General features: G+C 43.8%; 1 protein-coding gene across 5 annotated transcripts in view; it reads left to right on the plus strand.

Moving 5' to 3' along the window:
* Nucleotides 1–21,780, plus strand: part of BTRC (beta-transducin repeat containing E3 ubiquitin protein ligase) — a 207,707-nt gene extending 185,927 nt beyond the window's left edge. For all 5 annotated transcript variants that reach the window (XM_066240283.1, XM_066240285.1, XM_066240286.1 and 2 more), the window contains 9 exons: nt 157–253; nt 1,267–1,404; nt 1,869–1,987; nt 3,893–4,142; nt 8,094–8,212; nt 10,123–10,233; nt 11,626–11,704; nt 17,042–17,234; nt 19,327–21,780. In XM_066240283.1, the coding sequence (XP_066096380.1) occupies nt 157–253; nt 1,267–1,404; nt 1,869–1,987; nt 3,893–4,142; nt 8,094–8,212; nt 10,123–10,233; nt 11,626–11,704; nt 17,042–17,203 (1,075 nt within the window). In that variant the 3' untranslated portion in view covers nt 17,204–17,234; nt 19,327–21,780. The remainder of the gene's footprint in view (nt 1–156; nt 254–1,266; nt 1,405–1,868; nt 1,988–3,892; nt 4,143–8,093; nt 8,213–10,122; nt 10,234–11,625; nt 11,705–17,041; nt 17,235–19,326) is intronic.
* Nucleotides 21,781–27,464: the final 5,684 nt, after the last annotated feature.

A 27,464-nucleotide genomic window follows, 5' to 3' on the forward strand; every position in this document is an offset into this window, starting at 1 on the left:
GGTGGTATTCCTGAGTTCAGACTTAACTTCATGCCTCTCTAGGCTAGTTATGGGGACTGTGTGGAATGATAACTATGAAAACACTCTGGAGAAATATGAAGCTCCTTGTAAATTCATAGTATTACGATTTTTATTGGGAAATATTTTTTTTTGTAGGGGACAGTATTTATTCAAAAACAAGCCTCCTGATGGGAATGCTCCTCCCAACTCTTTTTATAGAGCACTTTATCCTAAAATTATACAAGACATTGAGGTAAGTAAGAATCTATGCATATCTGGGTATTTGCCAGGTACTAGAGAATCATCAGTGTTCTTTAGTAACAGCATTATTATAGCAAAGCCATTAAGGTTTATTGATGTGGGTTAAAAATCAGTTTCTTTGTATAAGAATAGAGTAGGTTAAGTATGGTAAATTGCCAAGCAAAAATTTGTGTTTAAAAGTTGTTTGCTGATAGATAAATGAGAGACCGTGATATCTTCATATAACATCAGTGAGACTGCTAAAGTTACACTCAACCTGATATTCATATATCTTCTGAATTGAGCCTCCATTAAAGTACACTGGTAGAAATGGCCACCACATGTATAGGAACAGTGCCAAGCACGTAAGGTCTTGTGGTTTGCCTGACCAGGCGGTGGCGCAGTAGATAGAGCATCCGACTGGGATGTGGAGGACCCAGTTTTGAGACCCCGAGGTCGCTAGCTTGAGTATAGGCTCATCTGGTTTGAGCAAAGCTCGCCAGATTGGACCCAAGGTCGCTGGCTCAAGCAAGGGGTTACTTGGTCTGCTGAAGGCTCATGGTCAAGGCACATATGAGAAAGCAATCAATGAACAACTAAGGTGTTGCAACAAAAAACTAATGATTCATGCTTCTCATCTCTCTCCATTCCTCTCTGTCTGTCCCTATCTATCCCTCTCTCTTTAAAAAAAAAAAAAAAAAAAAAAAAAAAAAAAAGGTCTTGTGATTCATAGCTTATCCTCTAATGGTGAGCAGTCTCTTTCCACTGGGTATATTATTTAATTGAATGAGTTATATACAGGAGAGTTCTAGAGAGTGAATGTTTAATTACTTTACAAATGGAAGAAGTTTTATAATTTTAAACAGTGGCTTTCTACAAACATAGTTTTAGTTTGCCCTAAGTTCTTTGTAGCCAATAGAGGGAAGTGAAACAGTGAGCATTTGTCCTTGGTTGCCATGAAAGTCAGGTAAGAGTCAGTTCTGGTCCTTTCCTAATTACTGCCTCTTTACCATTTCTTCTTCTCAGACAATAGAATCTAATTGGAGATGCGGAAGACATAGTTTACAGAGAATCCACTGCCGAAGTGAAACAAGCAAAGGAGTTTACTGTTTACAGTATGATGATCAGAAGATAGTGAGCGGCCTTCGAGACAACACTATCAAGGTGAGGTTTCTTCACTTGTGAGAAGGTAGCTGTAGAAGCAAGAGTGACCACGTTCATAAAACAATCCGAAGCATAAATTGTTATTTCCAGGAAGTAAGTGAGCATTTTAGATTGTTTTTAGTCCCAAAACCAAAATCATTTCCTTAAAGGACAGATACCTGTTTCCCCAAAGAAGAGCAAACAAAAAGATTGCTAAATTCTCTTCTTGAAGTGCACTGAATGAGCTCTTACTCTTGGCCCTCACATAATTATAGGCTACCCCTATTCCGTAATGAAAAGGATAAAGTCTGCATTAGTACTGAAGCCACATATATGGGTGCTTAGCTATACCTAAAGAAAAAAAATGCATTCCACACTCCTCTGGGCTTTGATTCTTTAGGGGATTCAAAGACATAATAGAGCCAGCAAGTCTCTACAGCACCCCATTATCACAGTGATCAAAAGGATCTTGTTTGCCATCCTAGATCTGGGATAAAAGCACATTGGAATGCAAGCGAATTCTCACAGGCCACACGGGTTCTGTCCTGTGTCTCCAGTATGACGAGAGGGTGATCATAACTGGATCATCGGATTCCACGGTCAGGTAGAAAATTTCAAACAATCTTTTGAACTCTGAAATATCAGATCCACTCTGTGCTTTGTCATAGATAGTAATTCTGTATATATCTGCATGTACACCATTCTGAAACTTCATAATTAAAAAAGAATAAACCATCAGCTTTCTCCATTATTGTGTCAGTCTAGAACTAGAAAAGTTGAAGTAGGAATGATTAAGGTAAATTTACATTTTTGTACATTTAAGAAACGACATCCTATTTTAATTTGTGAAAATTATCCACTATAGACGCTTGGTAAACCTTGCCTTCCTTACAAAAACCAGCTCACGGGGGAATGATATGAATGGAATGAAGCCTTCCTTTCGGGTGGTTATAACTGTAGTGCAGGCATGCGTTATCGCCTTTAAAATGTGTACAGGTGAGCGATGCTCTCTCTGCCAGGCCCTCCCCTGCTGTCCCTGCAGTTTTTAATTGCAAGCTTCACTCAGGGAGGGGCCTTCAATTTCCAGAGGCATTAGTGATTTGATGACACAGCCATTATGCTGCTGGAGTCCAGTGTAGCTTGAGTTCAGGGTACCGGAAGCACTGCTGGAAATCTCTGTTAGGAATTTTGCCTAAAGCTAAAGGATTTAGCAAACTTAATACATCAAAAGTAACTTTTTTAAAAAAGGGGAAAGAAACAGTTAACTGCATTGTTAGATTCTCTGAAGGTAAATGCTTACCATTCTCAGTTATCCTCTGTGAATAGAAAGGGCTGTTCTTGTTTCTTGTCTTTTGACTTACAGGCATAGCAAACTCAGTTCTTTTAGTTTTCGACATTTAACATTTATTGGTGTATGTGGGGTGCCTCAAGGAAGCTGAAATATTGTAGAGGCTAACATCATCTATAGGATAAGAGGAAAAATTATTTTCTGGGAAAGGAAATAAAATGTTATTAAAACCAAAGTAAATATACAAAAATAATCAAAGTCAAATTCTGTATTTCATCACACAAAATTCTAAAACTATCCAAGGGTCCATATTCTGCTGTGAAGCCCATATTTACAGTGGGTGGCTATTCTTGTTCCCAACCCCATTCCAAGCATGGAAGTAGAGCCTCAAACTTAGGGTCTAGGTAATGTTGGGTCTTGACCTATGTGGTAAAATCTAAAATCCAGAGTCATTGAGCTTAAGTCCATAGTACTAAATCAGTCTATTACGGAAGCTTCTTGTCCTATATTAGTTGTTGTTCCTGAGGTCCATCCATAGGACACTAATGGTACTGTTATTAATCATAGTCCCAGTTTTTTTTTTAATTTTTTATTTATTTACTTTTTTTTTTTTTAGATTTTATTTATTCATTTTTATTAGAGAGAAAGGGGAGAGAGAGAGAGGGAGAGGGAAAGATAGAGAGAGAACAGGGAGAGGAGCAAGAAGCATCAACTCCCATATGTGCCTTGACCAGGCAAGCCCAGGGTTTCGAACTGGCGACCTCAGCATTCCAGGTCGACGCTTTATCCACTGCGCCACCACAGGTCAGGCCATAGTCCCAGTTTTAAATGTATCTTATTAATAGTATCAGATTCAATGTCAGAAATTGTATAATAATCCTAAGGTCTGGGTTCCATCAGTAGGTGTTGTGGCTGCTCCCTCTTTCCTAGCCCCCACACCTGCCCACATTTCCAGTAGTGTGTCTTAGCATTTCACATTGGCAGCACTCCATCCCCTTCCTTTCCCACTCTCCCAGTCCAGGCCTCTACCTACCATCCCCTCGTGGCCCACCAGTACTCTTTACTCAGTTCAGCTTCAGAGCTGCAGAAGAGGAGGGTATAATACTGTCTATGACCGTAGAGCAGGAGGGGTGGGAAGTGCAGAGGTCAGATACTGGCAGTAGCTTATAGCATCAATACTATCAAAATCTCAGACAGCCTCCTTAATGTTTTTTGTTCCAGGGTATGGGATGTAAATACAGGTGAAATGCTAAACACATTGATTCATCATTGTGAAGCAGTTCTGCACTTGCGTTTCAATAATGGCATGATGGTGACCTGCTCCAAAGATCGTTCCATTGCTGTATGGGATATGGCCTCCCCAACTGACATTACCCTCCGGAGGGTGCTGGTTGGGCACCGAGCTGCTGTCAATGTTGTAGACTTTGATGACAAGTACATTGTTTCTGCATCTGGAGATAGGACTATAAAGGTAAAAAGCATATTTTAGTAAGTCCCCAATGTAAGAGTAGGGGAATTCATGTAAAAACCTGATCAAAGGCTATTTCATATTAAACATCACTATAGACTAATTTAATATTTAATTCAGATACTAGTCTATATGTAAAAGACAATTCTGGTTAGGTATTTTATTACTAGAAATCAGCGATTTTTAACTCAGGTGCCAAGAACACTGGTGTGCCGCAAGAATTCTTTTAAATATGCAATACCTGACTATTTAGTCAGAGGCACTGACCTCTTTTCCCTTATATTATCAGGGAAAAAAATGACAACAGCCAACGCAACAATGGCTGTCCAGTGTGAATGAATCGAGACTATACCTATGTTGCTTTTTTTTATTGAATTCATTGGGGTGATATTGGTTCGGAAATCATAGGTTCCAGGTATCGAACTCAGTAAAATATCTGCACACTGCATCATGCACCCATTACCCCAAGCAAAGTCTTTTTCCGTCACCATTTCCCCCGCCTTTGCCTCCCTCTACTTACCTCCCAGCCCCCTTTCCCTCTGGCTATCGCCACACTGTTGTCTATGTCTGTGTGTTATGTACATATGTTTTTTGCTTAATCCCTTCACTTTCTTTCATCCACTCCCCGCGCCCCCCTCCCCTCTAACAGATAGTCTGTTCCGTGTATCCTTGGCTGCTGTTCCTATTTTTTCGGTTTATTTTGTTCATTAGATTCCACATGTGAGATCATATGGCATTTGTCTTTCTCTCACTGGCTTTATAATAATCCCCAGGTCCATTCATGCTTTTGCAAAAGATAAGATTTCCTTCTCTTTTACAGTCGCATAGTATTCCATTGTGTAAATGTATCACAGCATTTTTATCCATTTATATACTGATGGGTACTGGGGCTGCTTCCAGACCTTGGCTATTGTAAGTAACTCTGCAGTGAACATAGGGGACCATAAATTCTTTCGTTAGTCTTTCAGTTTTCTTCAGATATATTCCCAGAAGTGGGATCTCTGGGTCAAAAGGCAGTTCTATTCTTAATTTGCTGAGAAAATGCCATACTGTTTTATACAGTGGCTGCACCAGTGTGCCTTCTAACCAACAGTGCACAAGGTTCCTTTTTCTCCACATCCTTGCCAGCACTTGTTGTTTGTTGATTTATTGATGATAGCCACTCTGACAGGCATGAATTTGTATGTCTCTTTGGAGAAGTATCTATTCAGATCCTTTGCCTTCCCCCCTCCCCCATTTTGTTTTGTTTTGTTTTGTTTTTTATCAAGTGAGAGTCAGGGAAGTAGAGAGGCAGACTCACGCATACGCCCTGACCAGGATCCACCTAGCAGCCCCCATCTGGGGCTGATGTTCTGCCCATCTGGGACTTCTGCTCTATTGCTCTGCAACCTGAGCTATTTTAGCACCTGAGGCAAGGCCATGGAGCCATCCTTAGCACCAGGGGCCAACTTGCTCATTCAAGCCATGGCTGTGGAAGGGGAAGAGAAAAGGGGGGCATAGAGAAGGTTGCTTCTCCTGTGTGCCCTGACTGGAAATCAAACCCAGGACTTCCACATGCCAGGCCAACGCTCTATTGCTGAGCCAACCGGCCATTTTTTAATTGCGTTGTTTGTCTTCCTGGTGTTGAGTTGTATCAGTTCTTTATGTATTTTGGAAATTACCGGTACCCTCTTATCAGCTGTATCATAGGCAGATATGTTCTCCCATTCAATGGGTTCCCTTTTCTTTCTTTCTTTCTTTCTTTCTTTCTTTCTTTCTTTCTTTCTTTCTTTCTTTCTTTCTTTTTAGCGAGAGAGAGACACACAGATAGGAAGGTAGAGAGATGAGAAGCATCAACTTGTTGTTGTGGCACTTCAGTTATTCATTGATTGCTTTCTCTTATATGCCTTGACCAGGGGACTCTAGCCGTGCCAATGACCCCTTACTCGAGCATTGACCTTGGGCTCAAGCCAGCGACCATGGGATCATGTTTACAATCCCACACTCAAGCCTGCAACCTTGGGGCTTCAAACCTGGATCCTCAGCGTCCCAGGTCAATACTCTCTCTCCACTACCCCACCACTGGTCAGGCCCTTTTCATTTTGTTGATGGTTTCTTTTGCTGTTCAAAAGCTGTTTAGTTTGATGCCCCATTTGTTTATTTTTTTTCTTTATTTCCCTTACCCAAGGAGATATATTGACAAAAATAATGCTATGAGAGATGTCCAAGATTTTACTGCCTATGTTTTCTTCCAGGATTTTTATGATTTTGCAACTTCACTTAAGTCTTTTATCCATTTTGAGTTTATTCTTGTGTAAGTTGGTGGTCTGGTTCCTTTTTTTTTTCTTGCCCTATTTTCACACCACCATTTATTGAAGAGACTGTCTTCACTCCATTGTATGCTCTTGCTTTCTTTTGCAAATGTTGGTTAACCATAAAGGCTTGGATTTATTTCTGGGCTCTCTGTTCTGTTCTATTGATCTATATGCCTGTTCTTATGCTAGTACCAGGCTGTTTTGATTACAGCATCCTTGTAATATAGTTTGATATCAGGTATTGTGATACCTCCAACTTTGTACTTTTTCAAAATTGCTGAGGTTATTCAGGGTCTTTTGGGGTTCCGTATAAATTTTTGGAATGTTTGTTCTAGATCTGTGAAATATGCTAATGGTATTTTAATAGGAATTGCATTAAATCTATAGATTGCTTTGGGTAGTATGGACATTTTAATTATATTAATTTTTTCTATCCAGGAACATAGTATATGCTTCCACTAATTTGTATCTTCCTCAATTTCTTCTTCAATCATGTATAATTTTCTGGATACAGGTCTTTTAACTTCTTGGTTAAATTGATCCCTAGGTACCTTATTTTTTGTTGTTGTTGAAATAGTAAATGGGATTGTTTTCTTAATTTTTCTTTCTGATAGTTCATTATTGGTGTATAAATATGCCACCGATTTCTGAATATTAATTTTGTATCCTGCTACTTTGCCAAATTCATATGTTAGATCTAGCAGGTTTTGTGGAGTCTTTCGGGTTTTCTATGTACACTGTCATGTCATCTGCAAATAATGACAGTTTACTTTCTCCTTTCCAATTTGGGTGCCTTTTTTTTCTTCTTGCCTGATTGCTGTGGATAGGACTCCCAGTACTATATGTTAAATAGGAGTGGTGAAAGGAGATATCCTTGTCTTGTTCGTGATCTTAAGGGAAATGTTTTAGTTTTTGCCCATTGAGTATGATGTTAGCTGTGAATTGTCAACTTTTTTTTTGTCAGATTAGCAAAAAATATATTTCTTTTTTGGTGTGCCACAGAATTTTAGTTATTAGTTTATGTGTGCCATGAGATGAAAAAGGTTGAAAATTGCTGTTGTACATAATGGTGAGTGTAAGAACGGCAGGGGTAAATTAAATTTGTAAAACCAGACTAATGCCACAGGAGTAAATCAATTTGAAGAATCCTCATGTGATAGTAGCAGGCTACAAATTAGCCCTGTATTACCAAGTTGACTTGGTTCAGTCCTATTTTCTGCTTCTTAAAAACTCCACCTGCCTGACCAGGCGGTGGCACATTGGATAGTGTCAGAATGGGACTTAGAGGACCCAGGTTCGAAACCCGAGGTCGCTGACTTGAGCACAGGCTCACCAGCTTGAGCACAGGGTCACTGACTTGAGCGTGGGATCCTAGACATGACCACATGGTCACTGGCTTGAAGCCCAAGGTTGCCGGCTTGAGCAAGGCTCTGCTGTAGCAGCCTAGTCAAGATACATATAAGAAAATAATCAATGAACAACTAAGGTGCTGCAAAGAAGAATTGATGCTTCTCGTCTCTTTCCCTTCCTGTCTGTCTCTGTCTGTCCCTCTCTGTCTCTCTCTATCTCTGTCACACACACACAAAAAAAAACTCCATTTGCCATAGATTTTACAAGTGAAAACATCAAATCAACTACCAGATACCATCTTCTGTTTCAGGTATGGAACACAAGTACTTGTGAATTTGTAAGGACCTTAAATGGACATAAACGCGGCATCGCCTGTTTGCAATACAGAGACAGGCTGGTCGTTAGTGGCTCATCTGACAACACTATCAGGTGAGTATCAGGTGCCCTTGCCCAGAAGGGATTAATATTATCCTGCCATTTATTATTTGTGCACAGTTCAAACAGATCTTCAACTGTGTTATCTTTATAATAAAATGGCCTTTCTTTTCTATAGCTTCTTGTAGGTCAAAAGTTTGCCCCAAGCAGAGAGCATAGCAAAGCCTTTTGTTGATGTGTTTCCTTTCTGTAATAGTTTTATCACCAGATAGACCTATTTAAAAGGTATTGCTTGAATGAGGAAATGGGCAAGAGAGATAAGCAGATTGAGGCTGAAAGCCCTTCTCTTTAAATTTCACCTGTCCACAGTTGGAAAGTGCTAATAAATAGCTAAAGGCTGTTTTGCTCTGCCACTGGTTTAAAAAAAAAGAAACAGATTTGTATCCCTACTAGAAATAGTGCATTTTATTTTCTTAGCGTTGCATGATTGGCCAGGGAGTTACCGGTCTTTGGAATTATAAGGAATCCACAAAGTGAAGTATTGCTGGTATTTTTCCTTCACAAAGATGCACAACACAGATATGAATTGTATTTGGATGATATATCAATCCTCTCTGTTCCTTCAAAGAGGTATTAAGAGGATGAAAAGGCCATTTTATTTGTATTTTTCTGAAGCTGGAAACGGGGAGAGACAGTCAGACTCCCGCATGCGCCCGACCGGGATCTACCCAGCACGCCCACCAGGGGCAACGCTCTGCCCACCAGGGGGCGATGCTCTGCCCCTCCGGGACCTCGCTCTGCCGCGACCAGAGCCACTCTAGCGCCTGGGGCAGAGGCCAAGAAGCCATCCCCAGCGCCCGGGCCATCTTTGCTCTAATGGAGCCTTGGCTGCGGGAGGGGAAGAGAGAGACAGAGAGGAAGGGGGGGGGTGGAGAAGCAAATGGGCGCTTCTCCTATGTGCCGTGGCCGGGAATCGAACCCGGGTCCCCCGCACGCCAGGCCGACGCTCTACCGCTGAGCCAACCGGCCAGGGCCGAAAAGGCCATTTTAAAAAGCAACAGATAAAGCCTTTACTATATTTAAGGAAATTATTCCTAGAAAGCATTTGGAAAGCATACAGTATTTTGTATGTTAATACATAAAAATTTTGAGAACTGACTTTGCATTTTCATTATATGAGAAAGACTATCCTGGACAGTGGGTGAAAGCGGAGTGTCCTTTGTGAAAGAGGTAGACCTGCTTTGTGAGGGCGGATGTCACTGACAGCCTTCATGTTTTCATTGGTGATTTCAAGAAGCATTACTTTTCTTGGCTTGGTCATTTCCTTCACAGGCAATTAGTGCATTAAATTCATTCTTTTTATGCCTTAGAGACCCTGGTTACAGAATTATATAAAGCATTGTGCTTTGAAAATATATACTATGTTTGAACCTAAATCATACGTTTTTCTACCTCAGTTATATGACAGAAAGAAAATAAATCAATTGAAAGTGATACATTTTTTGTATGTTAATTTATCTTATTTCTGTGGATTTTTTTTTAAAGACATTGAAGTATGTTAAATTTTTTAAGTGAGAGGAGGGGAGGTAGACTCTTGCATGACCCCCAACTAGGATCCACCCACCAACCCCCCCTACTGGGGCCAATGCTTGAATCAACTGAGCTATTTTTCACTCCTGAGGCTACATGCTGGGACCAACCTACCTATCCTCAGCACCGAAGCCAATGCTTGAACCAAGTGAACCACTGGCTGTGGGAGTGGAAGAGGGAGAGAAGTGGGAGAGGGTAGGGAGAGGAGCATATGGTTGCTTCTCTTATGTGCTCTGAGGACTGAACCCAGGACATCCGCACGCCGGGTCAACACTCGACTGAGCCAACTGGCTTGGGCCAAAGTATATTATTATAAAATTCCAAGCTTAGGAAAGAATACATGAAAATTCACTTGACTCAATTTTCTTCTCCAGGTTATGGGACATAGAATGTGGTGCATGTTTGCGAGTGTTAGAAGGCCATGAGGAATTGGTGCGCTGTATTCGATTTGATAACAAAAGGATAGTCAGTGGGGCCTATGATGGGTAAGTTTGCATCTCATCTGAATCTCTGCTGCCTTAGTATATTAAATATAACCTTCCCTTATTTCTAAAAGATTATGGATTTCACAGAAAGGACCCAATATAATAGTTCTTATGTCTAATCTATGTATTTACCTCACCTTTTCAAAAATATTCTTCCCAAATAAGTTGTACTTGTTTGCTCATGATTATTGATATTTTAGATTTGGGTTATATATTTATCTGTTTTTCCCTATAAATCAAAGAACCAGACAAATCCAGTATAAAAAGATATGCAGATAAAATAGTGACTTACTAATAAATCTAAAGCATTGGAAGGCAGTATTTATGGTACTTAACTGGGGTAGTACCTTAAATTTTGATATCTTTGAATGATTCTAAAAAGTGCAGCTCCCTTGTCTCCCCTTCTGGCATTTTAGTTACAAGTTTAGTCATTTTCAGTGAGTACAGAATCCATTCATGATGTGAATGGATCCCATGTCTAGCGATGCTAAGCACGTAGTAAATTCTTACAAAAGTATATTCACTTATGCAGGCCTCTTTATCATTTCTTCTTGTCAAGATACCTGATTTGGGGGAATACAAAGCTATAGTTCAAATACTGACAGCTTTTTAAATATCAGAAGCTAACTTAAACCACGTTGTCTTACTGTATGAACTGCATATACTGATATATTAAGATAATTTAAGCAATAGGAAGTATAGCACACCTGCTCTTCTTCTTTGAGTCAGCCTTCACTCTTACCCTTGGGAAATTGTTCAGGCTGTGATGGCATGTTCCAGCCAGCTTCAAGGCTGTTTTCTCACCCCCGTGATTTTATCTGTACCTACCTTTCTTGGGCTTTGTCTATTTACCATGAGGAGATATGACTTATAATTAATTTTTAGAAGGACAAAACTTTTCTTATTTAAATCAAAATACGAGGATTTGTTTATATAAACTCCAGAACTTTTAAATGGACCCCAGCCCTCTGGTACATGGAACCTGTGCCATACTTAGAACTGACCAAAAAGGAAACGCCTCGGAGTTACAGGTTTCTAGGTCTAAGTGATCTCTAATATTAGTAAGAGGTCTAATGTAGAACATCTCTTATCCCCAAAGTACGGTGTAACTTTACCGTTCCCTATCTACATCAGTTTGGTTAAAGCTAACCTGTTTCTAGTTTTTGGTTAATCATGTACATTTTCCCCTGTTAATAACAGTAACTTCTATCCAAGAATGAATATAAGAACCAAATCTATAAAACAGAAAAGTGCTTAAGTATTCCTGTGAGCTGCGTGTATCGTGTAACGTATATTCACCATACATATTTATTGCCATGACTTTTTGCTCTTCTTCTGGTGCTCCCTAAATTTTCCTTTAACTAAGATTTCTGTCCCCTTTTTGATCTTTAGAAAAATTAAAGTGTGGGATCTTGTAGCAGCTTTGGACCCCCGTGCTCCTGCAGGGACTCTGTGTCTACGGACCCTTGTGGTAAGAGTCTTATTGTTTAAAGGGCATTGGGGAGTAAGAAAGAGAAGAAATTAAACATTGATGTGCTGTGAAATACAAATATAAATTTGATAGCCTGACCAGGTGGTGGCACAGTGGATAGAGTGTCAGCCTGGGACACTGAGGTCCCAGGCCCGAAACCCTGATGTTGCTGGCTTGAAGCCCAGGGCTGCTGGCTTGAGCAAGGGGTCACTGGCTCAGCTGGAGTCCCCCCAGTCAAGGCACATGTGAGAAAGCAATCAATGAAGAACTAAGATGCCACAACGAAGAATTGATGCTTCTCATCTCTTTCCCCTTCCTGTCTATCCCTCTAAAGAAAAAAATCTGCATTTGATAGTTAGAACCTCTCAAAACCTGCTACTAAGTAGAAAGGCAACCAATACATGACAGTAAAATATGTTTATATAGTGCCTTTCATCCAGAAGTGCTTTAGAGACTATATACAGAGAGAAATGTGGCAGCTGTTTAACAGCTGCACAGCAACTCTACACATCAGTTGAGTACAGGAAGTGAATAAGAATTCTGTACCCACCAGAAACAGTAGGAGGTGCTTAGGGAGTAGGAACATAATTACTCAAATTGGAACCTGTCCAGAATCTGAGGACCTGCACACCTGTGCCTACAAAAAGTGCCATGGGAGTCTGCATGAACCTCCTGATCAGCCCCTTAGCTCTGCATCCTATTTAAGGCATGCTGCCTCCAGCAACTTGAATCCCATCTTCTTTTATTACTTGTATACCCTTGGCCTGAACATCTTGACATCTGGGAAAAGAAGTGACTCAAAAGGACTAATGTCACCTTCAAAAGCACTAAATTTTTTATCATGGTGTTTGCCAAGGCCTGGATTAGAAAATGTCCTAAGGTTAAAAGCTGCATCTATTAGGCCCTGGCTGGTTGGCTCAGTGGTAGAGCATCAGCCAGCTTGTGGAAGTCCTGGGTTCAATTCCTGGTCAGGGCACACAGGAGAAGCGCCCATCTGCTTCTCCACCCTTCCCCCTCTCCATTCTCTCTATCTCTCTCTTCTCCTCCCACAGCCAAGACTCCATTGGAGCAAAGTTGGCCCAGGCGCTGAGGATGGCTCCATGACCTCTGCCTTAGGCTCTAGAATAGCTCCGGTCTCAATGGAGCAATGCCCCACATGGGCAGAGCATCATCCCCTGGTGGGCATGCTGGGTGGATCCTGGTTGGGCGCATGCGGGAGTCTGTCTGCCTCCTCGCTTCTCACTTCAGGAAAAAAAAAAAAAAAGCTGCGCCTATTAGAAGAAGAAGATTAGAGCCCTGGCCAGGTAGCTCAGTTGGTTAGAGCATCATTACAATATGCCAAGGTTGTGGGTTCAATCCTGGGTCAGGGCACATACAAGCATCAACCAGTCGGTGCATAAATAAGTGGAACAACAAATCGATGTTTCTTTTTCTCTCCCTTCCTCTCTCTCTAAAATAAATAAATAAAAGTTAAACAAAAAAGATTAGGTGAGGCACTCAGGAAGTTAAGAGTCTTTTGCACAACTCAGAGAAAAGATGACAACAAGCATTTGAATCCTTGGTATTCTGAAACCTGGCTCAACAGTTAGGCAGTCTCTCTCTGCTCTGGAAAAAAGAGATACATTCTTTGTTTTCCTTGTTATATTTAAAGCTCATTCTTTCAGCACCAAATGTGCTTTACCTTCGTGTTTCACACGTTTTTTAAAATGGGTACTTTCATTTACAATTATTTAAAGCCAGGTTTTTAAAATATAACTTTCATACAGCAAAATTTGTCTGTTTTTAGTTTGCTTTTATAAAGTTTTCAGATGTATAAATACCATAATCAAGTTATAGAAAATTTCCATCACCCTGCAAAATTATGTGCCTTAAAGTCACCCCTAGCAACTATTCATCTTCGTTCTGTCCCTACATAGTTTTGCTCTTTCATGAACATCATATAAATTAAATCATACAATATGTAGCATTTTGCCTTTGGCTCTTTTCACGTCATTGAAGATGTAGCCATGTTGTTGCATGTGTTGATACTTTGGGTATTTTTATTGGTGAGTAGTAATCCATTGTGTGTATGAACCATTTTGGTTATTCATTTACCAATTTAAGAACATTTGGAATTTTTTAGTTTTGGGTGATACTGAAAACATTCCCCAGGTTTTTATATATCCATATTGTTTTTATTTTTCTTGGGTAAATACCTAGAAGTATAATTTTTCTGGGTCCTATTATAAGTGTATGTTTAAATTTAAAAGAACTATTAAGCTGTTTTCCAAAGTGGCATTTGGGAAGTTTGCAAATGCATGCTGTATTATATATATTCCCACTAACTGTACGAGAATCCCATTTTCCCACATCCTTGACAGCACTTAGTATTGTCAGTTTTTTGAAAAATTATAGCCATTTGAGTAAGTATAAAGTAGTTAATAGTTTTTTTATTTTGTTTTTAATGAGAGAGACAGACAGGAAGGGAGAGAGGTGAGAAGCATCAAATCATAGTTGCGGCACCTTAGTTGTTCATGTGTGCCTTGACCAAGGGGCTCTAGCCAAGCCAGTGACCCCTTGTTCAAGCCAGCAACCTTGGGCTCAAGCCAACAACCTTGGACTGCAATGCAAGCCAGTGACCTCTGAACTCAAGCTAGTAACCCCGCATTCAAGCTGGTAAGCCAGCATTCAAGCCAGATGAGTCTGCACTCAAGCTGGTGATCTAAGGCTTGAATCTTGGTCCTCAGTGTCTTAGGCCAACATTTCATCCATTGTGCCACTGCCTGGTCAGGCTGTAGTGGTTATAGTTTTAATTTACATTTTTGTAGTAACTAATGGTGTAGAATGTCTTTTTATGGGCTTCTTTTATGAAGGTCCAAATCTTATCCTCATTTATTGAGTTAAGTTTTTGTTATTGTTGTTGTTTTAATACAGGGACAGAGATAGAGTTAGAGAGAGGAATAGATAGGGACAGACAGACAAGAAAGGAGAGATGAGAAGCATCAATCATCAGTTTTTCGTTTTTGACACCTTAGTTGTTCATTGATTGCTTTCTCATATGTGCCTTGACCGTGGGCTTTCAGCAGACCGAGTAACCCCTTGCTTTAGCCAGCGACCTTGGGTCCAAGCTGGTGAGCTTTTGCTCAAGCCAGATGAGCCTGCACTCAAGCTGGCGACCTCCGGGTCTCGAACCTGGGTCCTCTGCATCCCAGTTTGACGTTCTATCCACTGCGCCACTGCCTGGTCAAGCTGAGTTAAGTTTTTAAAAACAGATTTATTGAAATATAATTGACATGCAATAAAGTGAACATATTTAAAGTATACAACTTGGCCTGGGCCAGTTGGCTTAGTGGATAGAGCATTGGCCCAGCATGCAGAATACCGGGTTCGATCCCCAATCGGGGTATGCAAAAAGAGCAACCATCTGCTTCTCTTCCCCTGCCCCCCCCCTTTTCTTTCTCTTCTCCTCTCACAGCCAGTGGCTCACCTGGTTCAAGCATTGGCCCCAGGTGCAGAGGATAGCTCAGTTGGTCCGAGCATGTCAGCTTCGGGCACTAAAAATAGCTCAGTTGATTGGAGCATCAGCCTTAGATGGGGATTGCCAAATGGATTCCAGTTGGGGCACATGCGGGGTCTGTCTCACTACCTCCTCTTGCTTCAAAAAAAATAAATTGGCAAATTGAATTTAACAGTGTATTAAAAGATTTACACACCATGACCAAGTGGGATTTATTCCAGTTATGCAAAACAAGTATAATTTATGCAAAACAAGTATAATATTTAAAAATCAGTTAGTGTAATCCATCACATCAAAAGTCTAAAGAAGAAAAATCAGATGATTAGTATCAATAGATACAGAAAAGGCATTTGGCAAAATCCAATATTTATTCATGATAAACTCTTAGCAAACTAGAGATGGGGGGAACCGTTTCAACTTCAAAAAGAAAAATGCAAATTAAAACTCCAATAAAATACCACTACAAATCTATCAAAATAGCTAAAACTTAAAAGATTGACAATATCAGTTTGTTGAAGATGTGAAACTGGAGCTCTGATACAGAACTAGTAGGAATATAAATTGATACAACTTTTTAAAAACTGTTGTGCCATCTCTGCTAAAGCCAAGTGTACCTGCTCTATGGGCCTACAGTTCTACTCCTAGGTGAAATGAGAGCACATATCCATCAAAACACATGTACATCCCTGTTTGTAGCAAGTTTATTATAATAGTCAAAACTACAGCTAGTCTCTATGTCCGCCACTGGAGATAATGAATTGTAGTGTGATCATATAATGGAATATCAGCCAGTAATTTGAAAAGCAAAAAGAATGAACTACTATTACACGCAGTAACAGAGAGGAATCTTATACTGTTGAGTGAAAGAAACCAGGAAGAAGGAATACATGTGTTATGAGTTTATTTATATGAACCTGAAGTACAGGAAGAATGAATTGATGACAGCACTGGGGTAAAGGCAGAACTGAACTAGGAAGGAGCGTGAGAGTGCCTTGTGGAATGCTGGAGGTGATCAGGGTGGTGGTCACTACTTTTACAATATGGGGAGAGTTGATCGATCAATATTACCAACACCACTTACTGCTCACCAATTCTGAGCCTCTGATTGTAGAAGAATCCTAGAGGTACAGAGAGGAGAAGGCCAGGGAGGTACTGAGGTTCAGCCCAAACCTAGAAGAGTTAGCAATGAGAAACTAGCATACTATACTATTTGACATATCTTAGCTCTAATGAGTATTACTTTGTGCATGAAATCAGCTGCCCAGTATTTGACTTTCCATTTTACCTTTAATCCAAATTGTTTTTTTCTCTGTATTCTTTTTTTTTTTTTTTTTTTTTTGTATTTTTCTGAAGCTGGAAACAGGGAGGCAGTCAGACAGACTCCCACAAGCGCCCGACCGGGATCCACCCGGCACGCCCACCAGGGGGCGATGCTCTGCCCATCCGGGGCATCGCTCTGTTGCGACCAGAGCCAGTCTAGCGCCTGAGGCAGAGGCCATGGAGCCATCCCCAGCGCCTGGGCCATCTTTGCTCCAATGGAGCCTTGGCTGTGGAAGGGGAAGAGAGAGACAGAGAGGAAAGAGAGGAGGAAGGGTGGAGAAGCAGATGGGCGCTTCTCTTGTGTGCCCTGGCTGGGAATCGAACCCAGGACTTCTGCACGCCAGGCCGACACTCTACCACTGAGCCAACCGGCCAGGGCCTCTCTGTATTCTTGAAACAGCTAACTGGTAGAGAAAATTATCAGCATAAGATAGCCTTTCTATAGACTCCTTTAACATGTTGCTGAATTTGTGTCTTTTTGATTTTGAGTAGTTCAGAAGTTTCCATTTCTGCTTCTTTAGGAGCATTCTGGAAGAGTTTTCCGACTCCAGTTTGACGAATTCCAGATTGTCAGTAGTTCACATGACGACACAATCCTCATCTGGGATTTTCTAAACGATCCGACTGCCCAAGCTGAACCACCCCGCTCCCCTTCTCGAACATACACCTATATCTCCAGATAAATAATCGTGCACTGACCTCATACTTGCCCAGGTATGAAAAAGAATTGTGTACCTGGCCCTGTGGGTAGGAGATGAGATGTTGGCTGAAAGGTGTTGCTAGTTCTAGAGGCTTGTCACGCCCTGTATCTTTCCAAGTCCTTTAAAGCAGTGGTCCCCAACCTTTTTTTGGGCCACGGACCAGCCTTTAGGATGGGACCGATAAATGTATCACGTGACCAAGACAAGCATCAAGAGTGAGTCTTAGCGGATATAACAGAGGGAATCTGGTCATTTTTTAAAAATAAAACATTGTTCAGACTTAAATATAATTAAAATGGAAATAATGTAAGTTATTTATTCTTTCTCTGTGAACCGGTACCAAATGGCCCACGGACTAGTACCGGTACCGGTCCACGGCCAGGGATTGGGGACCACTGCTGTAAAGCAAGGAAAGCTGACAGCATGAGGCAGGGCCAGGGCTGCGGTCGGATGCTGCCTTCGTCAGGGTAGCCAGCCTCGGTTCTAGATGACTCTTGAACCTGATTTAATGACCCTTGTGCAGTAAAGCAAGTACTTCCTGTCCCGGGTGTCTGATAGGGTTGTAAAGAAAGTACGAACAAAAGGAAAGAAGGAAAAAAGGGAAAGAGATTTGAATCGGTTTCAAAACTAAAAGTAATGACCCAAAAGCCTGTGGCTTTGTGGTTCCCAGATAAACCAGCACCTATAAAAAAGACCCTTTAAAACAGGTAGATAATCTAATGTGTGAATGGGAAAATCTCATGGTGAAATATGCTGACTACTCACAGCTCTGCCTTGTCAGTGTCACTGGATTATAAAAGGTAGCCTTTTTTATTCTTGTCCCCTCTTTCCACCCCCTCTAAAAATGGAAAAAAACTGTCCTTTGACCATGAAAATAGCCCTGGAGTTGATGAGAACTCCATGTATTCTCCCATTCAAGTCAGGCTCCCTCTGAGATAGGAAAAGACCCTAAAATTCCTCTTTTATCAATTTCATGATATATTCAGATCATACCTGATGTCCTCACCAATTCAGATAAATATATTAAGTTCTCACTGGTTTGGGAAAACTGCACTACTTCTGGGGAGCATTTTTATTCCTCATTTCCCGCACTTGCCTCAGTGCTTGTGGCAGATGTACACATCAGTACACTTTTCTGCATATCTTTTTACAGTCGTTCTTCCGAGTGGGGTGGTCCGTGGCCTGCTGGGCCCGTTTCAGTGCTCACTTCTCACAGAGGACACGCTGTGTCCTCACCCCTCGGCCTCCTCAGCCGAGTCCCAGCTGTCCCCCGCTGGACACATAACTTCCCAGAGCCCTGCTTTCCTGATTATTAAAAGGACGGCTGCAGTACACACTCACAGACCTGTTGTGAGGGCTGCTGCAATGTTATATGTAAAATTCTTAGCACTTGGTACGATGCCTAGCACCTAATAAGCCCTTAGTAAAAAGTAGTTTATTAGTATTAATATTGTAGCCATCATGTTATCTATCCCCTCCTTCTGCCAAAATTTCCTGCTCCTGAGTACATGTATTTTGCCACATTTAATATTCTTCCAGGTGCTCTTGTGGCGTATGTCTCCCTACCCTCTCACCCCTAAAACATGCACGTCCCCTGAGATGCTATCTTGGGCTTTTCTTCTTTCTCTGCACTCCCTTCTCTGGCTGCTTATCTCTTCCCAGGGCTTCACTCTCATCTCAGCGGAGATGACTCTCAGATGTGTGTTTGTAGTCCCAGCCTCGGCCTTAATCTCCAGGCCACATGTCCAGCCACACCTACACATCTGTCTTTGAAGGCCACTCAGGGCCAGAACTTCAGAGCTGTCTTCGCCTGCTGTACCTTTATAGGGAGCAGGCAGAAGTTTGATGCTACACCCACCATAGTCACTCTGAATCTCAAGACATCAGGGTCACTCTGTGTGAGCACTGTGGCCTTCAACATGTCCATGACCCCCCTGTCAAGCCCCAAACAGGCCGTGTAGCCTTTAGCAGAAGCTAAGAGCAGGCATTAAGAGGGACCTCTGAGCCTTTCTTTCAGTTGACAGCTAAGTTAATATTCTTTTTCTCAGAGCAAATGAGAAGAACAGAGAAAGGGACTAATGACTGTTTGCTCTGTTTTCACACAGGACTCATTAAAGTTGCGGTATTTAAAGTATCTGCCAACATCAGGATGAGCAACAACAGTAACAATCAAAATACTACCCACTTTCCCCGGACAAGCCGAGGAGGGGGCCTTTGAGACTCCTGCTGGGACACAGTTGGTCTGCAGTTGACTCGGGAGGGTCTACTCAGCACAGCTGACTGCTTCCGTGCTGCTATCAGAAGATGTCTTTTTATCTTTCGTGAATGATTGCAACTCTTAAACCTCACCTCACTTTCCCTCCTTTCCCCTCTGCACCTGTTTTTTTCCTCATTTGGTTCCAGACAAAGATGACTTATAAATATATTTAGTGTTTTGCCAGAATCTCTCTTGCTTTGCTGTTAAGCAGAAGAACTACTATCGTTTCCCTATACAACCTGCTGGGAGAGACCCACTTCTAGGGGAGCGGGGGATACAACTTCCAGCCAGACAGCATCCAGTGTCTCCCTGTGAACTACAGCAGTGCCAGCACCTGCCGAGATCAGCGCAGCCCCACCTGGCGTAGGAGACAGCTGTCGGGACAGCCTCGGGGGTGAGAGAGAGACGAGAGCGGGCACACCAGAAGATCCTTCCGTCTCTTTTCTCTGTGTCTGACCCTGCCCCCTCCCTCCACGCCCCTTCAGCCTGTGTCTCTGCTCCACCTAAGAAGGAGTATGAAGAGAGTGTCCTCAGTTAGCATGAGGCACATCAGCTAGAAAATGCAACACTTGGAAGAGTAAATGCTGTTCAGTTAAAATGTCAAACCGAGGCTTTTGCTGCAAGTGACCCTGCATGACAAAGATGAGTTCTCAGATATGGTACTCTCATCATATTTGCAACTCTTCTCTCTTGTCCTTCTAAAACACTCCCCAAGTGGGGGGGAGGGCAGAAATTTCCTGGGCTCCATCAATGGCCACATCTTTCCCGGACTCAGCAGTCTCCTCGATTCCATGTAGAGTGTGGAAAGGAGTTGCTGATTGCATTTCCTCTCATTAACAATTAGATGTGTAATAAAAAGCATTGTACTTCATCTTCAATCACTGGGAAGGCTCAGCCTACGGAAATACTACCCACTTTCCCCGGACGAGAGCCGAGCTGCTCGGCGTGTTGTGCAAAAGGGTTCACGTCCCTGGTTCCCTCCTGAGGGCCTGCGAGCACCCAGGCTCCTATGCCTTTGACAAGACCATGATCAGAGTAGCTTAAGGGGTGGTCAAGAGTAAAAGTTGATTTCTTTTCCATTTAGGCCAGTAAATATCATTTCTCAAAAATAAAGCTAATCATCTCAATCTTGCACTGCAGAACCTTCCTTCTGCTTTTCCCAAACCCAGTATTTACAAAGGGCAAAGCTGCCAGAGAGAGCAATGCAGGGTGAAGTTTGGCACACAGGGTTTATTACTGGGCAGAAACTGCCTTCTCTTTCTTTGTCTTCTTCCTTCTGGTCTTATTTGCTCTCCACTCTCTGCCAACCAATAAAATTTCTCCGGGAGTTGGTGAAGAACATAAACAAATGGTCCTTGGCACGGGCCAGGCCGACCCGGCCACCTAAAAGGCTGCTGTATGGGCTGCAGGCGCAGGGCATGTGTGCCATCCAACTTGGGAGCACGGACCGTCGGCATGTGCCCAGCTTGTTTCCTGGGGTGGGGCAGACTGCACCAGCCATTTCTGGTGGCACGGGCACCGCATCAAGGCTCCCCACCCAGGCCACAGTACGGTCAACTTTCCTTGCAGAGCTGAGCTGTCAGGCCCATTGTTTCCAGTCCTGATCCAAGCAACTGGGTAAATGAAAGCCCCTTGATACTGGCTGCTGTCGAAACATAAGAATGGGAGCCAGTTGCAAGTAACCACAAAGCCAGGCTACCTTTAGTTCAGCAAAGGGCAAGGGCGAGAGCAAGCCGTCTTTACCCTCTGATTTGCAAAACGGTGTCCAGTATCCTCTTCCTGTAATGCGCCAGACTGAATGTTATTATTATTCTATATTAAGGGGCAGGTTATGCCTATGCATTTTTCCTTTCCTGCTTTATGAGTGCTTTTAAGTTTTTAGTTCCAGGTTGTATTCAGAAAATATTTCCCAGTGTAATGATACGTCTTTGCCTAGGAAATATTTTCTGAATATAATTTCCTTTGCAACCACCCAAATGCTTCAAAGAAATATTTTCTATCTAGTCCCTTATCATAGTTCCTTGTCTATTGTGTTGACTATTAATGCCTTTTTGATTGATTGAGGATTTTGCTACAGATGAGTCAGGGGACCATTAGCCCTGAAAAACACACAGGTCAGATACTAAAGAAACGTGGATTTTAAGCTGTTTAAAAATATTGTCCAATAGCCATAACTTTCCTAGCCCTTCTGTTATATGCTGCTGTTCTAAAGTGAGAGCTGTTGAATACTCATTGGTGCCCAGGGTTTGCTCGCCCATCTAGGTTCAGTGGGAGAGAGTGTCTAAGACTGTGCTGAAGATCGAGGCGGGCCCTGCGCCCTGGAGCCATTGGCTCTGTCCAGGATATTGGCTCCGTCCAGGATATTCCCCAAGTTGTCCTCTGTTGCTGATGGAAATGGGAATGAAGTTAAGTGGTCTGAAAAACTTGAGTCAGTCACATCTCTCAGCCCTGGGGGTCATTTACCAGTTCATTGTAACAGAAATAATCAGGTAAGTAGAAGTTCATTTCCAGAGAAGGTAAACTCCACTTACCATCTCTGCATGATTTCAGTGGGAATTGATTATCACTAATCCCCAACTGGGCTAGAATAAATGTAAAGTTTGACCTTTTTTAAAAAAAAGAAGCAAAGTCTCAACACATTAAAAAGAATGGTAGGAAAGTCCAGAGTTCTCTGGACTCTGAAATGAAATGTCTCCATCGTGGATTAGTCTCTTCTCACTAAGGTTCCAGCGTGGGCCTGAAAGCTATGTTCTCTAATGGTCGAAGGGCCCCTTCAAAGGCGGGCGCGGGGTGTGTGCGTGCACGGAGTGTGTGCGTGCACTGCACTCGGGAGCTCCGTGGGCATGGGCTGTGCTCCCTCGGCCTGCTTGGACAAAACCAGCATGCCTTGCTGCACATGTGTGTATTTCCACATCTTTTTACTTTCTTACATGCAGTTTGAAAGTAGACGTGAATTATGAATGGGAAGCCTTTTACACCAGAATTTTTCCTGGTGACTTCACCAGAAACTTTAGAGTCGGGGACTCTGGAACACTATTGACAGATAATAAAGTCTGGCCCTCATAACTTGTGTCTGAACTGGAAATGGCCCTGGGACCCGTAAATCATTCTGTGTTCTGCTTGAGTAAGAAGAATTCTCTTTTATTTTTCTTTTGTAAAATCAAAAGCTGAAGAGAAGAAAATATGCACTCTTGCTGTCGCTTGGTACCCGTTGGTCTGAACACTGGGGTTGATCTCCTTCCTGAGAACTTAATTGTGGAAACAAAGGGCTTGGGGGGGGGATGTTGGAAATATTGAGGGCATTTTTTTCTTTCCTGTAATTAAATTAGATACTGTGGTATTGTTGACCTTCTTGATGTCCTCCATTTACCTTAGATGGTAAGACCTTCCCGCCTTAAGTGGGAACAGTCTCCAAGAATGGTGCCTGCATGAGGGGCTAGGCTGCAAGCTCGATTATGGAGGAATCAGGGTATTTCTAGGTAGAAAAAGGAATGCTTAGATACCCACTACCTATGACCATACTCTTTTTTTTTTTTTTTTTTATACGGAGAGTCAGAGAGAGGGACAGACAGACAGGAACAGAAGAGAGATGAGAAGCATCAATCATTAGTTTTTCATTGTGACACCTTAGTTATTCATTGATTGCTTGCTCAAGCCAGCGACCTTAGGTCCAAGCTGGTGAGCTTTGCTCAAGCCAGATGAGCCTGCACTCAAGCTGGTGACCTCGGAGTCTCGAACCTGGGTCCTCCGCATCCCAGTCCGACGCTCTATCTGTTGCGCCACCGCCTGGTCAGGCTGACCATCACATTTTTTGATGATCAGGTTTGTTTGACTTTAGTCTACATTTCTTATCTCCTTCCCCGTTTGGATGAATTCAACAGACTTCCCAAGAGCTGAAGAACATGAAGGTGCCCTGCCCCTCCTTGCCGTCCTCTCTTCCCTCCTGAGTATCTCACTTCTAACAGGGCAGCCAGAGCCTACAGGCCAAATCCTCCCTGGGCTCCATCCCACAGCCATCTCTTAGGGGGAATAAGGCTGAGTTTTGCTTCTTGTTATTTTTACCTGTCGTTCATTTTGACTTCAGAATTCTTAGAACTGAAGAGAGAAACCAAAAGGATATGATGATGGCAACCTGATCTCAGGGGGAACTTTGTTATCCTGAAACCTCTTCTATTGGAAGTTGAATGCATATGATTAGGTATTAAAATTTTAGACAACATCTAAACTATGTGCTATACAGCCCACCCAGCTGGCTCTCAGCTCCTGATCGGCTGTACGCATTTAAGAATGAGTGCAGGAAATAGCATTATAAAGCATCACCTTGCCTCTATCCCCTTTTCCTTCTTGGACACTGAAGAAAAAGACCAACGAGGAGGGTTAGACCTCTGGGTACCAAGGAAACTAACACCTCCCAAATCAGTGGTCACTCAAGCACAACCCAGACTGTTCTGAGAGGTGTTCGCTGGACTCCAACCGTGGGGCCGGCCTGGCAAGACGTGAGCTTCCCTGAGAGCTTCCAGTTGGTTCAGCCCTTTGTTATCTAGACTCTTAAGTACTGACTGCTTTGACTTTTGTGATTATGTTTTGGTGATGTGTAGTCAATGTACCAATATGTTCACAACCTAGAATCATGGTAATATAGTGTGTTTTGTTTTTTTTAACTGTTCAAAAAAGTAACTTAAATTACAAATACAAGATGAAAGTGAATTTCCCAAGTGTCTCGTCTCCTTGCCCCAGTATCAGTAGGCCAGTGCGTATTTCAGGATACAACGTGGAAGGGCACCGGTGCCTTTTCAGATAATCCGACATGAGAACACAACATTGAGGGAAGCCAGGGCTGTGTGGTATGAGTAACTATGAGGCCCTGGCGTACAATTAATGTTCCATGTTGAATTAGATTGAAACCAAACTGATGTCTAATTTGGGAACTGGTCCTCAAAGCCTCAGCCTGCCACAACCCTGCCTGACCCCAGGACTATTAACATCCTTTGTCTGCTGAGAAGGTAAGACTTATAGACAGGTAAATTCATATTCAGAAGCAGTTTACAGAGAAACTCCAACAAACTATAAAAATGAAGGGAACGTTGACCATCTAGGGGGAAACCCGTCTTCCCTCCTTAAACCAAACCCAGGCTGATGGTACAAGGTTGCACCTCATCTCCCTCTTCTCCCCTCCTAGAGTCCTAAGCAGGATCCTTGTCAAAATAAACCATACTTGTTTTGCATCTGTGGGCTTTTCGTGTAGTATCCTTCCTACTTAACCAAGCTCCTGGGCTCTGCCAGTCTCAGTACCTGGCACGCCTGGAGCGACACTGGTCGAGAGCTCAGACTGAGAAGGCAGGGCCCAGGGCCAGCTCTCCGTGCTGGAGAGGTGGAATAGCAGAGCATCAGGTGCACCTAGCATTTCACAAATGGGAACCTTGTACAAGAAAACGGGCTTCCCACACTGCCTGAGACTACTCGATCTTCATAACAACTAAGGACAGGAAGGACTCAGCAGTGACCACTCATGCCTCTGGCATCTAATTAGTTGTCACTGACCAGCTGGGCTCCTGAGCAGGTTTTGAGCAGAGGCTGGGCCAGGAGTGTTACGGTCTCACATTCAAAGCCATTGTCAGCATCTCCCTGGAAGGCTGAGGTCTAGGGCACATCCCTGGAAGAGAGCTCTGAAGTCACCGTTTCCCAAAGCCAAGCTGGGCCCAGAATCCCTCTTCCCTTGGAACTTATAGCTGTGCCACCATCAGCAATGACGAAGGGGAGGAGACCTCTCTTCTTCTTGATTGGCTCTTGCCAATTAAGAGCATTTTATTAGACTGCTAATTAAATGCACTTCGTTAGCAGCAGGAGAGGCCGGTGGGTGCCTGGTGAGATGGAGCTGAAGCCAGAAGAAATTGTTTTTTACCCCCCCACGGAAGCAGAGCCTCTCAGGGAACCCTCTTGTCCCCCAACCATTCCCGCTGAGCCTACCACACCCCTTGTTTTCAATTAGCGGCTCTGAGGGGAGTGAGGTCATTAGCAAGCCCAGGTGGAGAGCCCTCCCCTGCCTCAGGCCACACAGGCCCTATGGGGGGGAAGGGGGGACTGTCCTGTCCTTACACACCTTGTTTGGAGTCTGAGCCACCCATGGGGTTCTGTTCTCCCCACCAAGGAATGGCCTGGGGGCCCCATCTCTGAGGCCATCACTAGCAGCCAGCTAGTGAACAGTCACTTGGTCCGTATGGTGTGAACTTCCACACCCCCTTCCCACTGATCTCTTTGCAAGAGCTGAGCCCTCGTAGACCCCAAGTGGGTCCAGGAGGAGGGAGGGGATGAGGAGGGCCTGGTGGTTGTACAATCCCAGTCTCAGGGCCCCTGAGACTCCTCTGAGCTCATCACAAATTTGAGGCTCTTCTGCATGGTTCAAATGAGCTCCAAGCAAGTCCCCTTCCTCCAGCAAGAGGGGGGGGGCATGGCCATGACTTAGCAAGGGGAACACTGGCACCAGGGTCAGAGATAACCCCTCTCCAGAATCCCCCTGCCCCATCTGGCTGCCCTCCTCACCCCCTCACTTAACTGCAGAATTAGCACCAGCCCAGGCTGGGAGGGCAGATTTATGGCTAGGCCGGCCTCTCTCCATTTAACCTGAGGCCGGCCCGAGCTCCAGACACTAAATTAGATTTTTGACAATTAGAGAGACTAATGGGCACATAGCCATCCCCAGAGCCAGATATCCAGCAAGGCCATCCTTTAATATCCACCACTGGCCAGCCAGCCCCTCCCAACCGGCCTCCTCTCTCCCCAGGTGGCCATTTCTCTCCCATGGCCTGTATCTCTCTGCCAGGAGCTTCTCTGGTTCCCTCTCTCTCGTTTTCTTTCCTCTGTCTTCCCACCCTTGCCCAAGACTAGTTCTGCTCTGGGGCTCTGCCCTTTCTTGCCTTTCTTTTTGGTCCTTCAGCCTCCTCTCCCTCCTGTCATTTCTGCATCTCCACCTTCTTTAGGGCCAGCCCTGTAACATTTCCCTCTTCCCCTAGTAGACTGCAAGCCCCTTGAGGGCAGGGGCTTGTGCCCTATTCTGTCCTATATGTTCAGCAACCAGTGGGTATGAGATAAATATTCTGAGCCTGCCTGCCTTCCTCCTCTCTCTGAACCTGGATCTCCGAGGCCGGCTCAGCCTGCCCTCCTGGCACCAGGCCCAGCCCTGGCTCTGCTCCGGCTCTGCGCCCCCGTGGGCTGGGTCCCCTTCCCTGCAGCCCCTCAGCTCTGGTCGGTCTTGGGCTGGGCGGGTAATGAGATTGCAGTAAGGGGGGGGGGGGGTGAAGCTGCTCACATTCACTCAGGCAGACTCATAGCTCTGTCAGGCTGATTGGTCCTGAGTGGAGGCACAAACGGCCCCCCATGGACACGCTGAGATTGGTTATAAAATTACAAGCATTTGTTCTGCTGTCAGTGGCCTTCCCTCCCTCCCCTCTGCCTGCTGCCTGGGCTCCCCACCGCCCCCTACCTGGTCCTCTCCTTTGGAGTCAACCTACACGCCCTGAAGGACCCTGGCCAGGGGCCACCAGGGCACATGGGGACAAGAGGCTGAGGCCACCAAGCTCCCCATCGGAGCAGGCCTTCATGCCTTGGCCCTGGGATGGTCACAGCTCAGGCTGGACTCAGGGTGACCTGCCAGGTCCTCAGGGTTTCCTGTTCCCTGAGTGTAAGTGTAAGCCCAGGGCAAACAGGCCTTGGAATCCAGATGTGCCCATCCCAAGTAGAGGAAGATGTCCCAAACCCAGGCAACCCTGGGGCAACCAGTGCCCACTCCTTTGAGGAGGTCCTGGACATGGGTTGGGGAGGGGGTTAGGAAGTGGCTGGGGGCCTTTCCTGCTGAAGGAGAGAACAGCAGCAGCTAGGGAAGTGGGAGGAACCCACCTCTCCTCCCTTTATATGGCCAGTCCCCTGCCCGGCTCCCTGACCCCCAGGACAAATGACATCTCAGGAGAGCTCCTCACCACCTCGTCCCTG

The sequence above is a fragment of the Saccopteryx bilineata genome, chromosome 7 (genome assembly GCF_036850765.1).
Source record: "Saccopteryx bilineata isolate mSacBil1 chromosome 7, mSacBil1_pri_phased_curated, whole genome shotgun sequence".
In the NCBI taxonomy this organism is placed as follows: domain Eukaryota; kingdom Metazoa; phylum Chordata; class Mammalia; order Chiroptera; family Emballonuridae; genus Saccopteryx; species Saccopteryx bilineata.